The 15,399-nt window shown below is 36.3% G+C and overlaps 1 protein-coding gene across 2 annotated transcripts in view; it reads left to right on the top strand.

Moving 5' to 3' along the window:
* Positions 1–2,983: 2,983 nt before the first annotated feature.
* The window catches only part of LOC131836042 (olfactory receptor 11H7-like), a 51,614-nt gene continuing 39,198 nt past the window's right edge, over positions 2,984–15,399 (top strand). Inside the window, exons 1-2 of one of the 2 annotated variants that reach the window (XM_059181056.1) lie at positions 3,014–3,757; positions 8,375–8,396. In XM_059181056.1, the coding sequence (XP_059037039.1) occupies positions 3,020–3,757; positions 8,375–8,396 (760 nt within the window). In that variant the 5' untranslated portion in view covers positions 3,014–3,019. Of the gene's footprint in view, positions 3,965–8,374; positions 8,397–15,399 lie in introns of those variants that run through there. The other variant, XM_059181057.1, reaches the window with a different exon arrangement.

The raw sequence follows: 15,399 nt of genomic DNA, 5'->3' as shown, positions 1-15,399 counted from the left end.
ACACCATGTTGAAAAGGAAAGCCATTAGCTGAAAGGCCAATCTTCTTAAAATCAAAGTATATCCTTTTAGTTATGGCCATGCTGGAAATGAAATTAGGTGTTCCAGGAAGATAGGCTTGCTTGTTCTAGGTGATTAAATATTCTCATAAAGCATTTCTCAAACCTTTTTAACACCAAAGAGTTTTTGGCAGAGAACATGGGGCATTTGGGGGCAATATTCCTTTTAAAGTCAAAGTTTTATCTTAAAAATAATCACTAATTACACTTTCTGTTCCATGTACATATTTGGTGTAATACAAAATAATTTTCTCTAAGTGAAACTGTCCCTTCAGGAAGACATCTAATTAGGGGCTGTGTGTATCCCATGGCACAGAATCACATACTCTGTTTGAGAAGCACAAACTTGAGATTATGAGGTCTCCAGAGAGGCAATGTAGCACATTACCTACTAGTCACTTTAGGCCAACTTATCAGAAATACTAATGAAATCCCCGGGCAAGAAGAAAGAAGGTCCCTAGGGAAAGGAATGGAAAGTTTAGGATCATATGAAAACATACCTCAGAATTCTCAACAATGGCTAAACTGACACATAAATTAAAACTAGTACATAGCTTTAGCACACTCTGTTGTAAATAGGCCACTAGAATCTTACAGTGCAAGGGAAAAGAAATAAGTCATGCAAAAAACTCTCACACAGGGCTTCCACATCAAGGGCAGTGAATGAGAGAATCTTTGTGACCTCCCTATGAACTCTCCCCAGGACCTGGGAAAGCTTCCCAGTATATAGGAAACATCATCTCTGATGGACTATTATGCACCACAGGTAGGCCTATTCACCTCTTTCACATTTGTTCATTGAATATGCTCAAGAGACTGAGTATCAAGGAATATTGGTTACTCACAATTCAAAGAGATGAAATTTTCAGAGTATTTAGATCATCCTGGAACTTTCCCCAGATTAGTGCACTAAATGGTGCCAAAGTCATCCAAAGATCTTTCCCTTCTCAGGAAGTGGCTGGAATACCACAAGTGATGTTATTTACATAGATATTTTGAACAAAACAGTATGGAACTAGTTCCACCCACTGGGACCAAAATCAAGAGAAAACAGGGATTTGTTTTGTTTTGGTCTTCTCTCAGCTCTCCCCTCTTTGTCCATTCCATTACTCATCTCCATCTTCAGAAGAGGTGGCATTAAAAAAAATTTTTTTAAGGACAAAATCAAATCAGTGTATATAATGAGTAAGATTCACTGAGAATTTAATGGTGAATATATTAGGAATTGCCTCTTATAATCATGTTGAAAATTATTTGTGAAATTTATTTACCATGCTTTTCCTATAGCTAATAGTTATTCTGTGAGGTCTTTTTTTTTTTTTTAAGAGTAGTCTATAGCTCAAATACATAGACCTAAGTCTTACATATTTAGATTTTTAGTCAAAGTCTGTGAATCTGATTCAAGTTATTGTTGTTATTGTTCCAGGTAGTAAGTGGATGCTCGCTGCATCATTGCTTTCTTGTCTTGTTGAGAAGAGAGTTCTCTTGCTTGGAAATTCAGAGTTCCCATAGTGGGGAACCATTTCTTTCTTGCACAATGATGTGTTCTATGGAACCCTGAACCAAAACAATGATCAATGCAGTTTAGTTTACTTCTTCATAATCATCCTAGTTCAAAAAATTAAAAAGAATTTATCCCCATCTTTCAACGTCGTTCTCTTGGTTTCTTGTCCTCAAGACTATAATGTTCTTGACTTACCAGTCCAGTAGGAAGGTTATGTTTGCTTCTAGATGAATAGGTTAATAGTTCACTTTATGCATTATTCATTTAGTGAAACTGCAACAACTGCTTCATTATAAGTACATTTATATTACTTAATATAACCTCACTAAATAGAAGGATTTTTTCCATTTGATTATGTTCAGTGAGTACTATAAATATTCTGTACACACCACTTCTATCAAAACTGTTTTTAAGGAAAATTTTAAGGAAATATCTTGTTAAAAATTTTCTGAAATCTACCATTGTACTCTTTTCTGAGTTGTATTTGATTCTTAAAAAGGCATCTTTGAAAAAAAAAAAAAAGACATCTTTGGTGATGATGTTGTAAAGGGAATAAGGGCAAGTCTTGTTTTCTATCAGAATTGGGAGTATTGTAACCTAAAGTAAAATCTTCCAAACAGTGAACTTGAAGAAAGATTTGTGACAGCAATGAGAAGAACTTTAGAAGACAATCTCCTGGTGATTTTCATTTTCTTCCCCAATATGCTGTCAATGTTATATTGATTTTTAATGAGATATTTTAAATGGACATGAAACATGATAAATTATCGTGTGAAATTAATCATTAGGTGAATTATAGTGACTTTACATGGCTAAAAACAAAGGATTAAATACAAAATTGTAAATGAGCTTTAGTGCAATGTAAACATCTTTAAGAAATAGTAGTAAGAGTTTACTATCTGGATATCTTTGTTGATTTTCTTCCAGCATCATGAAAAGGTGAGAGAAAATAAATGTAATGGAAACAGCTCAAGAAAATCGTGGGGGAGGTTGACAGGGAGAGAAACTGTAATAATGTGAAAGTTTAAACCATTGAAATCTATAGAATGTGTCAAATACACACCTATTTTTAAATGATAGCATATGTGTACTCACATTTTGAAGTGAACTGCACTGTTATATATGAACAACTTTATGAACAATATGAAAAAAAATTAAATATAAAACAAACCCTTTTTGCCTCTAACTCAAGTATTTCTTTCTACCAAAAGAAATGTGAAATTTAACTGATTGTGCCCACTGACAAATAGTTCAAGCAGCCTAGAATTGTACATTTACAAAGAATCAGGACGAAATAGCTCACTCAGAACAGAGCAGGATTTATTCAAGACTTGTTTTAGGATTTTTAATACATTTGTCTGATCATTCAAATTGCCTGTCCTAAGAAAAGTTTCAAAGGTTTCAGTAGCAAAGTGACTTACCACTATCTATCTGTCTTCTCTCCACAGTCTGGAGACCATGAATAAGTCAGGGATATCTACTGTGACAGAGTTTATCTTGTTGGGCTTTCCTGGTCCCTGGAACATACAGATCACCCTTTTCTCAATGATTTTGTTAATCTATATCTTGACTCTAACTGGGAATACAGCCATCATTTGTGCAGTGAGATGGGACCATCGGCTCCATACCCCTATGTATGTGCTCCTGGCCAACTTCTCCTTCCTAGAAATCTGGTATGTGACTTGCACAGTCCCCAACATGTTGGTCAATTTTCTTTCCAAAACCAAGACCATATCATTCTCTGGTTGTTTCACTCAATTCTACTTCTTCTTTTCACTGGGCACAACTGAGTGCGTCTTCCTCTGTGTCATGGCCTATGATCGGTACCTGGCCATCTGCCATCCATTGCACTATCCCTCCATTATGACTGGGCAGCTCTGTGTCACTCTGGTGTCTCTTTGTTGGCTCATTGGTTTCCTTGGACATGCAATTACTATTTTCTTCATTTCTCAACTACCCTTTTGTGGTCCCAACATTATTGATCACTTTCTGTGTGATGTGGACCCACTGATGGCATTGTCCTGTGCCCCTGCACCCATCATAGAGCATGTATTCCATTCTGTGAGCTCTCTTATCATCATTACCACCATTTGGTACATTCTTGGGTCCTATGCCCTGGTGCTCAGAGCTGTCCTTAAGGTTCCTTCTTCAGCTGGGCGGCAAAAAGCCTTCTCTACCTGCGTATCCCATTTAATTGTAGTGTCTTTGTTCTATGGAACCATAATGGTGATGTATGTGAGTCCCACATCTGGCGACTCAGTTGCTATGTATAAGATCATCACACTGATATACTCTGTAGTGACACCAGTCTTAAACCCCATCATCTATAGCCTACGCAACAAGGACATGAAATTTGCCCTCCGTCAGGTCATTTGTGGAATGAAAATAATCCAACCTTTGTGAAAAGGTTTTGTCAAAAACAGTGATTCATTTTCTGAAAGTCAAACAGTAATCCTCTTCTTTCAACCCAAATGGACTTGGCTGTATTCATAACCATGATGGTCCTGTGTTGCAAGGCAAAATTCATCATGTTTTTTACTGTATTTTGATGCACTTATAGTTTCACAAATGTGTTTCCATGGAAAGAGATTTCCTCCCCTTACAGAGAAAAAAATAGCTCTTAAAAATCTTAATATTTATTTCCAGGAAAGTTTAGACTTTTTTTCAGTATGCAATTTCTGTCCATACAACTTTGTTAAAAGATATTAATAATGTTGGTAATTTACTTATATGGCTGTCTAATGTTTTGCCAAAAAGACACATAACACATAAAATGCCTTTTGTCCTGGATTTTTGGCAGAATATTCTGGTTTCCCTCCAGATCATACAAATCTTTCACCTTTTATTGGATTTTGGCAGACACCCCACACATCAATATTGGTACAATATTGGTTCACTATTGATAACTTCGGTTTCACAGTTCTTACTCATTACCCTCATCAACTGTATACAAGGGGAGACTGGAAGTTTGGTAATAATCCATGAGGAAAAATATATTTGGTGAGTTGTTAGTATGTAATTACCACAAAGAAAATGGGCCATAGCAGAAGCAAACTGAATTCCCACCTGTAACAGAGCAAATATAGAATACTCACCTTTAGCCTAGTTAGGGCTTATAGAAAGTAACAATCTTAGACCATCTTGAAAGGGATTTCACCCAAAAGCACTACTTGGAGAATAAAACAACCCCAAAAGTGAGTCTATATGGTATACATCACCAGAATCCAGGGATGAAAGAAGTCCTAAGTAGTCAATCAATGAAGCATTACCTATACCATAGAACTACAGTTTAGAGAGCACCCCACACCACCACCAAAAAAAGCACTCCATGAGAGAAAAATCAACATACAAATTTCTGTCAAATAATAGGGCAACAATATCAGTCAAGGAAAAGCTTTTCACCTTTACTTTTCTCCTACCTGGAACCTAGAGTAAACAAAGGCAGAGTAGTCATGTGGGAGAAGAGGAGTAAAAAGGCAGAGGAAAAGAAGTACATCAAGCCTGAGTCAGACCCAGTCTTGAGGAATAAGTTTTAATTTGGATTTAAAAAAATTAAAATTTTGGCTTTAGACCCTCCAGATCTGGATAAAGAAGACCCTGTATTAATGCTAAAGATAATCAGAAAACTACCACATTGGCCCAAGGTATTATCCACAGATGGAGAAAATTGAACATCAGAAAATATTTGAAGTAGAAGTGGTGAGAAAAATTAAAATTCCTTTGTATTTATACCCTACCAAGTCTAAAACAAGCAATTAAATAAAGTAAAAAATATTTTTTAAAATGCTATAGCCTAAAAAGAAAACCGTCACCTGAAGACCAAAAGATATCTCTCTGAAAGTGTTATTGTGCAATTGGATAGGACTATACTTCAAGGTAAGTAGAGGGATCGAAAAAAGGTGGGAAAAGAATCATAAAATTTACTTGGGAGGCTACTAAGGACAAGTTTGAACTATCTACTACAATTTTGTCTTAATTCAGCACTAATATTTTAGTTATTCAACTGAACTCATTACCTAAAGAAGGAACAAAAAGTATTTTGTATAAAATAGCTCACACGTACCTTACTACTGCAATGTATTAGAGGTTGACTATGTAGCTATACTTGTCAAACACCTATTCTTTTGTTAAGATTTGATTCAGACAACACTTCCACTAGAAAGCCTTCCAAACATCTTCAGGCTCTGCTATGTGTCCTTCATAATGCATCTAAAATACACTAAAAAATAAAATAAATTTCATCATTGTACTTACATTTTTTGAGGTGAGTCTATTATGTGTCTGTCTCTTCCTCCAGAGTGGAAGCCCTTTGAGGATGAGGAGAGGATCTTATCTTTTCATTCCCAGCATGTTACAGGATAATTGACAGACTTCAGTAAGTGTGTAAAGAAAGGAAGAGTTTGGGGGTTTGTTTTGTTGTTATTGTTGTTGTTTGTTTTGTTTTGTTGTTTTTTAGAGAGAAAGAAAGCATGGTGGGAGGGACAAATGGAGAAAAAGTCACAAGTAGACTCTATGCTCAGTAGGGCTCCATCTCACAACACTAAGATCATTACCTGAGCCAAAACCAAGACTTGGATGCACCCAAGACAGGCACCCCAGAAAAGAAGAGTTTTTAGAATTGGATGAGTGAGTTAGTTCTTAAATCAGTCCTCACTAGTATTAAATATATTTTAGTCACAAAACCATTAACTGATTATTTACATTTTTTAACATTTAAGGAACTTATCTATTTTTAAAAAGCAAATGCACATACTTATAATGGTTTTGATGTCTTTAAAATGATTACATTATATCCTGTGTCTGATGCATACTGTCTCCCTGGTTACCAAGGAGTATGGGCCCTGCCCTTTGGGAGCCTTTTTGGCGCCAATCCCAATCAAGGTGTAATAGGCTGGTTCAAATGTCTACTAGGGTAAACTGTAACTCAGTTGGTCACCTAGCATCACTGTGGAGTTTCCTGTGTGTGTTACAATCTCATTGGCCACCTGTGCAGGGCCAGGTCTGACTGCATGGCCTTTGCCCTTAAAAGCTAGTCTGTGAAGCAGAGAAGGGTCGCCCTCTCTTGTAAGAGGTGCGGCCCCAAACGTTGGGTTAGATTCTTGATGCTTGGCACGAAATAAAGTTTTGCTTGACCTTCAAAAAAAAAAAAAAAAAAATGATTACATTATACAGACTATGTCATAGTTGCTATTCTAAAATTTTTTAATTTTCTATGCAGGTACAATATAAATAAATATGCCTTGTTTTTTTAAGATTTTATTTATTTATTTGATAGAGATGACAAGTAGGCAGAGAGGCGGCAGAGAGGCAGGAGAGAGACAGGCAGAGAGACAGGAGGAAGCAGGCTCTCCACGGAGCAGAGAGCCGGATGCGGGGCTCTATCCCAGGACCCTGGGATCATGACCTGAGCCGAAGGCAGAGGCTTTAACCCACTGAGCCACCCAGGCGCCCCTCATTTTAATATTGTCTTCTTGTAGTATAAAATGGTAATAATTACTTTATATAATTAGCAATAATTAGTAATAATATAATTAGTATATTATAATTAGTATATTAGTACTATATTATATAGTACTATATTATATTATAATATATACTATATTATATATATTAGTACTATATTATATAGTTATATAGTATATTAGTATACTAATATATTAATATATTAGTACATTATAATAATTAGTATTATAATATGATTAGTATATTAGTACTATATTATATAGTACTATATTATATTATAATATACTATATTATATAATTATATAGTATATTAGTACTATATTAGTACTAATAATATAATTAGTAATAATAGCAATAATTACTTTATATGTAAATGGTCTAAATGCTCCAATCAAAAGACACAGGGTGGCAGAAAGGATAAAAAAAAAAAAGGCCCAATCTATGTGCTGTTTATAAGAGTCCAAAGACACATACAGACAGAAAATGAAGGAATGGAAAAACATTTACCTTGGAAATGGAAGAAAGAAAAAAAATAGGAATAATTATATCACACAAAACAGACTTTAAAACAAAGACTTAACAAGAGACGAAGAAGGGGATTACATAGAAGGATTAATCCAACAACAGGATATAACAACTGTAAATATATATATATATATATATATATATATATATATACCCCCAACATTAAGACACTTAAATACATAAAGCAAATATGAAGAAAAATAAAAGGAGAAACTAATGATAAAATCTTCTATTATTAGAGTATTATTAATACTCCACTTACATCAATGGATAGATCATCTAGGCAGAAAATCAATAAGGACACATGATTCCCTTCATATAAAAGTTCAAACTCAGGCAAATGTCATCCGTGGTGATAGAAAATAATGGTTATCTTTTGCGGGGTGGGGAAGAATGCAGAAGGGAACATTCTGGGATGCTGGACATGATCTATACTTTGAACTAGATGGTGATTAAAAATTTACTGAGCTACAAAAAAAGAAAATCAATAAGGAAACAATGCCTTTGAATGACACATTAGACAAGATGGACATAAGAGATATATACAGAACATACTATCCCAAAACAATAGAATACATTTTTTTCAAGTGCACATGGGGCATTCTCCAAAATAACTCAGGTGTTGGGCCACAAAAAAGTCTCAATAAATTCAAAAAGACTTAAATCATTTCATGCATCTTTTCCAACCACAATGGTATGAAACTAGAATTCAATCATAGGAAAATATAAGAAAAGAACACAAATACATGGAGGCTGAATATCATGCTCCTAAACAATGAATGGGTAAACCAAGAAATCAAAAAGGAAATAAGAAAATTCATGGAGACAAATGGAAATGAAAACAATGGTCCAAAATCTTTGGGATGCAGGCAAAAACTCATCTAAGGAAAGAGATTTAGCAATGCAGGCAATACAACAAGAAGGGTACCAAATAAGCAACATAACCTTACACCTAAAGGAGTTGGAAAAAGAAGAACAAAGCCCAAGGCCAGCAGAAGGAAGGAAATAATAAATATTGGAGCAGAAATAATTGATATAGAGACTAAAAAAACAATAGAACAGATTGATAAAAACTGAAGCAAGTTCTTTGAAAAGGCCAATAAAATTTAGAGATCTTTAGCCAGATCCATCAAAAAGATAGGACTCAAATAAATAAAATTAGAAAGGAACAAGAAGAAATAATGATTGACACCACAGAAATACAAAAGATGATAAGAGATTATTACAAAAAAAAATTATATGCCAACAAATTGGACAACCTAGAAGAAATGGATAAATTCCTAGAACCATACGACTTTCCAAAACTGACTCGGGAAGAAATTGAAAATTAGAACAGACCAATTACTACCAATGAATAAAAAAAAAAAAAAAAAAAAAAACCTCCCAACAAACAAAAGTCCAGGATCAGACAGCTTCACAAGTGAATTCTAGTAAACATTTAAAGAGTTAATACCTATTGTTCTCAAACTGTTGTGAAATATAGAAGAATAAGTAGAGCTTCTAAATACATTCTATGAGGCCCCATAACTGTTACACCAAAACCAGATAAAGACACACACAAAAAACAAAACTGGTTGAATATCTCTGATAAACATAGATGTAAATATCCTCAATAAAGTATTAGCAAACTTAATCCAACAACACATTTAAAAAAAAAAATCACTCACCAACAGGAAGCGCAAGATGGTGGAGTAGGAGACCTAAATGTTGTCATCCCAGGAATTCAGTTAAATAATTATCAAATTATCATTATATATTAGAATTATCATTCTGCAAACCTATGAACTCAACAGGAGATCAAAGTACAAAAGAGCAGCAATTCTATGAGCAGAAAAGTGACCACTTTCTGAAAGGTAGGATGTATGGAGATGTGAATCTGAGGTGATAAATGGAAAGAAAGACCATAGGGAGAGAGGCCAGACCATAGCAAGCTGTAGAACAATGGAGCACAAACTCGGAAATTTTAGAAGTCTGCTCCACTGAGGGATGTCACTCCAGAGGCTAAGCAGGGGTTGGAGCCCTCGCTGGGACAGTGTGGTCTCAGGACGCTTGGTGGCACAGAAAGATTGGGGGTGCCTGAGTGTGGCAGAGCTCCCAGGTATCAGAAGGGGAAGCCAGTTGCAAAGATGGAGCCAAGGAGTGGGTTCACAGCTTGGGGTTGCTATAAACCATGATCCGAGGCAAAGTTGGGCCATTACTCTTCAAGCAGGGATCCCACAAGTGACAGATCTAAGAGACTCCCTCAATCTTCCTCTAGGAGGAGTGGTGTAGGAGTGTGCTGCAGGAATCTGCTGGGTTTGGAGACTCCAAATGGGGCTGTGTGCCAGAGATAGAAATGCTCGGTCACAGTCTGGGTGAGCATAGAGTACTGCCGGAGACCAGGGAAACAGGAGGACAGACTGCTTTCCTCTGAGGGTGCACTGAGGAGTAGGGTACCGAGTTCTCGGATCCTCCAGGTGGGAGACTGAGAGGCCGCCATTTTCATTCCCATCTTCCAAAGCTGTACAGAAGGCATTCAGGGAACAAAAGCTACCCCTAGCAAACCCGAGCAGATTGCTTAGCCTGGCCCCTGACAAGGGTGGTACAACTCCACCTTGGGCAAACACATTTGAGAATCACTGCAACAGGCCCCTCCCTGAGAAGGTCAGCAAGAACCTTCAGCTAAGACCAAGTTTACTGATGAAACAGAACTGCAAAACACCAGTGCTAGGGTAATAAAGCACTTAGAATTCATGGGCTTTTTTCCCATGATTCTTTAGTCTTTCAGAGTTAATTTTTTTTTTAAGATTTTATTTATTTATTTGACGGAAAGAGGGATCACAAATAGGCAGAGAGGCAGGTGGGGGGCGGGGAGTAGGCTCCCTGCTGAGCAGAGAGCCCAATGCGGGACTTAATCCCAGGACCCTGGGATCATGACCTGAGCTGAAGGCAGAGGCTTAACCACTGAGCCACACAGGCGACCCTCAGAGTTAATTTTTAATTTTCTTCATTTCTTTATTTTTCTATTTTTTAATTTTTCTTCTATCATTTTTCAACTACCATCTTATCAATTTCTTTTAAAATCTATTTCATTTTCATTTTTACCATTATATTCTATCCCTTTGTTGTATTTAACCTTATGTTGTGTGGTGTGTGTGTGTGTGTATATGTGTGTGTGTGTGTGTGTGTGTATGTTTTTCTTTCTTTAAAATTTTGGGAGGCACTTTCTTCTAAAAGGCCAAAATATAACCAAAATCTAGAGTGTGGCACTGTTCTATTCATTGGCTTGATCATATTCATATTTTTTTCCCTTTCTTTCCCCCCAGTTTTGGGACTCTTCTGTTTTGTTTAGTGTGTATTTTTCTGCGGTCATTGTTCCCTTTTAGCATTTTGTTCTCTTATTCATCTATTCTTCTCTGGACAAATAACAAAATGGAAAAACTCACCTCAAAAGAAAGAACCCGAGGCAATACCAACTGCCAGGGACCTAATTACTACAGACATTAGTAGAATGTCAGAACTAGAGTTCAGAATGATGATTATAAAGATACTAGCTGGACTCAAAAAAATAGAATATACTAGAGAATCCCTTTCTGGAGAAAAAAAAGAACTGAAATCTAACCAAGTCAAAATCAAAAAGGCTATTAATGAGTTGCAATTAAAAAAAAAAAATGGAGGCTCTACTTTGGAAAAGTGTGTGGAGATTTTTTAAGAAATTAAATATAGAGCTTCCCTATGAGCCTGCAATTGCACTACTGGGGATTTACCCCAAAGATACAGATGTAGTGAAAAGAAGGGCCATCTGTACTCCAATGTTTATAGCAGCAATGGCCACGGTCGCCAAACTGTGGAAAGAACCAAGATGCCCTTCAACAGATGCATGGATAAGGAAGATGTGGTCCATATACACTATGGAGTATTATGCCTCCATCAGTAAGGATGAATACCCACCTTTTGTACCAACATGGACAGGACTGGAAAAGATTACGCTGAGTGAAATAAGTCAAGCAGAGAAAGTCAATTATCATATGGTTTCACTTACTTGTGGAGCATAACAAATAACATGGAGGACATAGGGAGATGAAGAGGAAAAGGGAGTTGAGGGTAATTGGAAGGAGAGATGAACCATGAGAGACTATGGACTCTGAAAAACAATCTGAGGGTTTTGAAGGGGCGGGGGGGGGCAGGTTGGAGAGCCAGGTGATGGGTATTATGGAGGGCACATATTGCATGGATCACTGGGTGTGGTGCATAAACAATGAATTGTGTTATGCATAAAAGAAATTTTAAAAAAAATAAAAATTTTTAAAAATGGAGGTTTTCATTCAGCATAATCTCTTCTAGCCCTGTCCATGTTGCTAAACAATGAATACTGTTATGCTGAAAAGAAACTTAAAATTTTTTTTTAAAAATGGAGGTTTTTACTAGGATAAATGGGGTTAGGATAAATGAGGCAGAAGAGAGAATTAGTGATATAGAAGACTAAATGATTGAGAAAAAAGAAGCTGAGAAAAAAAGAGATAAAGAACTACTGGATCACAAAGAGAGAACTCAAGAGATAAGTGACTCCATAAAACAAAATAATATTAGAATAACTGGGATCCCAGAAGAAGAAAGAGAGAGGGGGAAGAAGTTCTATTGGAGCAAATTATCATGGAGAAATTACCTAATTTTGGGAAAGGAAACAGGCATCATTATCCAGGAGGCACAGAGAACCCCAATTAAAATCAATAAAAATAGGTCCGCACCCTGTCATCTAATAATAAAACTTAGAAATCTGAGACAAAGAGAAAATCCTGAAAGCATCTCGGGACAAGAGATCGGTAACCTACAATGGTAGAAATAATAGATTGGCAGTAGACCTATCCACAGAGACCTGGTAGACCAGAAAGGACTGGAAAGATATATTCAGAGCACTAAATGAGAAAAATGTGCAGCAAGATTACTATATCCAGCTAAGTTTTCATTGAAAATAGAAGGAGATAGAAAAAGCTTCCAGGACAAAGAAATATTAAAAGATTTTGCAAACACCAAACCAGTCCTACAGGAAATACTGAAAAGGGTCCTCTAAGCAAAGAGAGAGCCTAAAAGTAGTACATCAGAAAGGAACAGAGACAATATATATTAAGAGTCACTTTACAGGCACCACAATGGCACTAAATTCATATCTCTCAATAATTACCTTGAATGTAAATGGGCTAAATGCCCCAATTAAAAGACACAGCATATCAGAATGGATAAAAAAAAAAAAAAAACATAAATATACTGTCTACAAGAAACTCAGTTTAGACCCAAAGACACCTCCAGATTTAAAGTGAGGGGGTGGAAAACAATTTACCATTCTAGTGAACATCAAAAGAAAGCTTGGGTGGCAATCCTTATATCAGATCAATTAGATTTTAAGCCAAAGACTATAATAAGAGATGAGGAAGGACACTATATCATACTCAAAGGTTCTGTCCAACAAGAAGATCTAACAATTTTAAGTATCTATGCCTCTAACATAGGAGCACCCAATTATATAAACCAATTAATAACAAAATCAAAGAAACACATAAAAAATAATAAGAGTCAATTATCATATGGCTTCACTTATTTGTGAAGCATAACAAATAACATGGAGGACAAGGGGAGATGGAGAGGAGAAGGAAGTTGAGGGAAACTGGAAGGGGAGGTGAACCATGAGAGACTATGGACTCTGAAAAACAACCTGAGGGTTTTGAAGGGGTGGGGGGGGGTGTGGGAGGTTGGGGGAACCAGGTGGTGGGTATTAGGGAGGGCACAGATTGCATGGAGCACTGGATGTGGTGCAAAAACAATGAATACTGTTACGTTGAAAAGAAATAAATAATTTAAAATAATAATAATGAATACTGCTTTTCTGAAAATAAATAATTTAAATAAAAAAAGAAAAGAAATAAAAAATTTTAAATAATAATAATAATACAGTAATAGTAGCAACTTTACCACCCCCACCCTCACTGAAATGGACAGATCATCTAAGTGAAAGATCAACAAGGAAATAAAGACTTTAAATGACACACTGGACCAGATGGACATCACATATATGTTCAGAACATTCCATCCCAAAGCAACAGAATACGCATTCTTCTCTAGTGCACATGGAACATTCTCCAGAACAGATCACACCCTGGGTCACAAATCAGGTCTCAACTGGTACCAAAAGACTGGGATTATTCCCTGCATATTCTCACACCACAGTGCTCTAAAGCTAGAACTCAATCAAAGAGGAAAGTTGGAAAGAACTCAAATACATGGAGGCTAAAGAGCATCCTACTAAAGAATGAATGGGTCAACCAGGAAATTAAAGAAGAATTTTAAATAATCACGGAAACAAACAATAATGAAAACACCACTGTCCAAAATCTTTGGGACACAGCAAAGGCAAATCTGAGAGGAAAGTATATAGCAATACAAGCAATACATTCTTAAGAAGCAAGGTCTCAAGTACACAACCTAACCCTACACCTAAAGGACCTAGAGAAAGAAGAGCAAAGAAGGCCTAAACCCAGCAGGAGAAGAGAAATAAATGAAATAGAAACCAAAGAACAGTAGAACACATCAATGAAACTGGGAGCTGATCCTTTGAAAGAATTAATAAGATTGATAAACCCCTGGCCAGACTTATCAAAAAGAGAAAGGGCCCAAATTAATAAAATCATGAATGAAAGAGGAGCTATCACAACTAACACTAAAGAAATAGAAACAATTCTAAGAACATATAATGAGCAACTATATGCCAACAAATTAGCCAATCTGGAAGAAATGGATGCATCCATAGAAACATACAAACTACCAAAACCAAACCAGAAAGAAATAGAAAACCTGAACAGACCCATTTCCAGTAAAGAAATTGAAGCAGTCATCAAAATCTCCCAACAAGAGCCCAGGGCAGGACAGCTTCCAAGGGGAATTCTACCAAACATTCAGAGAATGTTTGTATTCTTCTGAATAATAACTCCTGAATATTCTCCTAAAACTGTTCCAAAAAATAGAAATGGAAGGAAAACTTCCAAACTCTTTCTATGAGGCCAGCATTACCTTGATCCCAAAATCAGACAAAGACCCCATCAAAAAGGAGAATTATAGACAAATATCCCTGATGGACATGGATACAAAAATTCTCACCAAAATACCAGCCAATAGGATCCAACAGTACATTAAAAGGATTATTTACCATGACCAAGTGGGATTTATTCCTGAGCTGCAAGTTTGGATCAACATTTGCAAATCAATCAGTGCAATATAATACATTAATAAAAGAAAGAACAAGAACTATATGATACTCTCAATAGATGCAGAAAAAGCATTTGACAAAGTATAGCATCCATGATCAAAATTCATCAGTGTAGGCATAGAGGATACATACCTCAATATCATCAAAGCCATCTATGAAAAACCCACAGCAAATATCATTCTCAATGGGGAAAACAGAGTTTTTCTGCTAAGGTAAGGAACACGGCACAGCTGTCCACTATCACCACTGCTACTAGGCATAACACTAGAAGACCTAGCTTCAGCAACCAGACAACAAAAAGAAACAAAAGGCATCCAAAATGACAAGTAAGAAGTTAAACTCACTCTTTGCAGATGATATGATTGTTTTTGAGGAAAACCCAAAACACTCCACCCCAAAACTGCTAGAACTCATACAAGAATTCAGGAAAGTGTCAGGATATAAAATCAATGCACAGATCCACATCACTCGGCATCAGGGAAATACAAATCAAAACCACAATGAGATACCACCTCACACCAGTTAGAATGGCTAAAATTAACAAGTCCAAAAATGACAGATGCTGGCAAGGATGTGGAGAAAGGGGAACTCTCCTACACTGTTGGTGGGAATA

Source organism: Mustela lutreola, chromosome 7 (genome assembly GCF_030435805.1).
Source record: "Mustela lutreola isolate mMusLut2 chromosome 7, mMusLut2.pri, whole genome shotgun sequence".
Classification (NCBI taxonomy): domain Eukaryota; kingdom Metazoa; phylum Chordata; class Mammalia; order Carnivora; family Mustelidae; genus Mustela; species Mustela lutreola.
This window is presented reverse-complemented; position numbering and strand designations above follow the sequence as displayed.